The sequence below is a fragment of the Sinocyclocheilus rhinocerous genome, unplaced genomic scaffold (genome assembly GCF_001515625.1).
Source record: "Sinocyclocheilus rhinocerous isolate Xijiao unplaced genomic scaffold, SAMN03320098_v1.1 scaffold5793, whole genome shotgun sequence".
In the NCBI taxonomy this organism is placed as follows: Eukaryota; Metazoa; Chordata; class Actinopteri; order Cypriniformes; family Cyprinidae; genus Sinocyclocheilus; species Sinocyclocheilus rhinocerous.
Genome location: NW_015635574.1, coordinates 7,593 through 10,060, shown reverse-complemented (window position 1 = coordinate 10,060; position 2,468 = coordinate 7,593). Strand labels below are relative to the sequence as shown.

At 35.7% G+C, this 2,468-nt stretch overlaps 1 protein-coding gene across 1 annotated transcript; it reads right to left on the bottom strand.

Annotated features, from left to right (window-relative positions):
• Positions 1 to 1,581: 1,581 nt before the first annotated feature.
• LOC107747350 (ecto-ADP-ribosyltransferase 5-like) lies at positions 1,582 to 2,468 on the bottom strand (the record flags this gene model as incomplete). Its single annotated transcript, XM_016561818.1, has 2 exons — positions 2,421 to 2,468; positions 1,582 to 2,345 (listed from the first exon to the last, which is right to left on the bottom strand). Coding segments are annotated over exons 1-2 (812 nt in total), but the record flags the coding sequence as incomplete, so codon positions are not given.

Genomic DNA, 2,468 nt, shown 5'->3' with positions numbered 1-2,468 from the left:
AACTTCTACCGCTCAAAAATTCACGCCTGGTATTGGCTAGCCCACACCAAGTCGGGGGTGGATAGGAACCCTCAAAAGTGATTAGCCAGAAATGATTTTTGCTCAGTTTTATTTCATGTCTTTTGAACAGAAGGAATGCAACACCCGCTGAGTACAACGATAGAGCTTGAAAGATCAAAGACCATTTTTTATATAACTCCGACTGGATTCGTCTGAAAGAAGAAAGTCATATACACCTAGGATGACTTGAGGGTGAGTAATTTATGGGCTCATTTAAATTTTTGGGTGAACTAACCCTTTAACTTTAGAGGATTTGTTGTGGAGAGAAACTAATAACTGTGTCTATAATGTTTGTAAACATTTTGCTGAATGTTGAATTGCTGAACATTTCTGAATGTAATAGGGCTAAAAAAAAATGCTACGTGAGCCTATATATGCAACTTCTATTTTCTTTTCTTTCTTTTTTTGTCGGAACGGTAATAATACAGAGGAACGCTGGAACAGAAACGTTAAAATACCGATTCTGCTGGGAGTGAACCGATTGATTGATTTACACAGCTGCTACCAATTACACCCACTATAAGAATCAGTCTCAAACAACCATTCAGGGCCGAGTATTGTAAGCGCATATCGATAGCTAGTCGATAGCTACTTTACAGAGCCAGTTCCCGGTCCTAGTTGGAGTTTCTAATTGTCTAAGTCTAGTTTCCTGATTGCCTGTTTCCTGATTTTCGCTTGTCCTGGATTATCCCTCTCGTCTTTTTTTTTTTTTTTTGATACAATTAGCTTCGGAGCTTCCGTGTTGAACGTAATATCACTAGTAGTAGAGTAATTTTCATTGTAAGGTAATTTTCACTTTTACTCAAGTATGTTTTTCATGTACTCTTTACACCTGTGCATCAATGCATCAATGTAAGAGACAGACAGAGGGAGAAGAACAGGAAGCAGAAGACATGTTAAAAATTCATGGTAAAATTAGAATTTATTGAATAATCTAGTTGCATTCAACAAGTGTTATTAAAAAAAAAGCCAATGAAATGAAAAATGACTGATTTACAGACATATGATGCTGAAAACAATATTTAGAGACATTGACTGGTCTCTAACTTGTTAACACACATTATGCAACTTTATATTAAACAGCAATAGAAAAATAATATAAACATTTAAAGTATTAAATTAATACATTTTAAATCACAGTGAGACAGACAGAGAAATGTGAAGTGCAAAAGAGATGTATGTTTGCTTTCTTGAAGCTGCACACAGGCTGCAATCAAAATAAAATTAGATCTTTAAATCCTTAATTTAAAAATTACATGAACAAATCATATTTTCTGACAAAGGCGGCGAAATTATTTGTTTGTAGGTAATTAATTGATTTGTGTGAAACCACTGCAACTCATGTAATCATGTATATCAGCACTCAACATTTGAAGTATTACAACAGCTCAAACAGAAGGGCAGAATCGCAACGCCAAGGTCAAAGGGTCCTCATAAATTCTTTGGAAGCTGGAGAACACATTATCTCTATACCTTGAATGGAATCTACGTCGTTTTTGATAAAAGTGTCTAAATTGATACTTCCTAAATCTTGATCTATTTGTTATAGACTTGGTTGGTCTCTTGAACAAATCACAGTTCAGGTCACTTCTTACTCCAATACTTTCCAACACAAATACAGTTTCACACCAGAGATCTTTCTGAACACTTCTTGTCTTGATTTCTTTAACTTTAAACACCTCATATGGAGGAATCAGCACCTCTGTCTCATTAGGAAAAGTAGAATATTTTGTCAGATCAGCACCTTCACAAGTTGTGATTTCAAAACAAGACTTAGTTTCAAAATGTCCTGCTACTGTACTACTAAGAGAGGAGGATGTAAATGAGCCAAAACGAACCTGTTTGTTCAGAACATTCTTATTGAATTCAATGTTTGTTCCACGATAAGTTGACTTGCATCCATTTTGTGTTTCCTTCAGAATCTGTATTGCTTCTGTTAGCAAAAACTGAAGTGAATACCATGTATATGACTTGTCTTTGTATTTTTGTTTATCACTACGGACAGCATGATTAAAATCCTGATATAGATTATAACGTGAGTTAGTGTACACATAAATGGCAACTGAATGGATCACTTTCAATTCATCTTCTGGAGGCTCATAATTATCTACAGCAACCTGCCAAACCGTTCTGAATTCAGGTGAGTTATAGAGTTCATTCTCTAGCAATACACTCTCCACCAGACAAGCCATGATCTTTTTGCAACCGACATAAAGGTCATCAACAGAATCTAGAGCCATATCCAATGGAAATATCTGTCCATCAGCGGCAGCAGCTCTGTGATCCTGCAGCAACAGGAATCATAATGATCAATCATCAGTATTCATGTCTGTAATATTCATACTAGAAGTTAAGCTCACCTGTAGAGTAGCTGAAATGAGAAGAAGAGCTTCAATCATCAGCAGCAT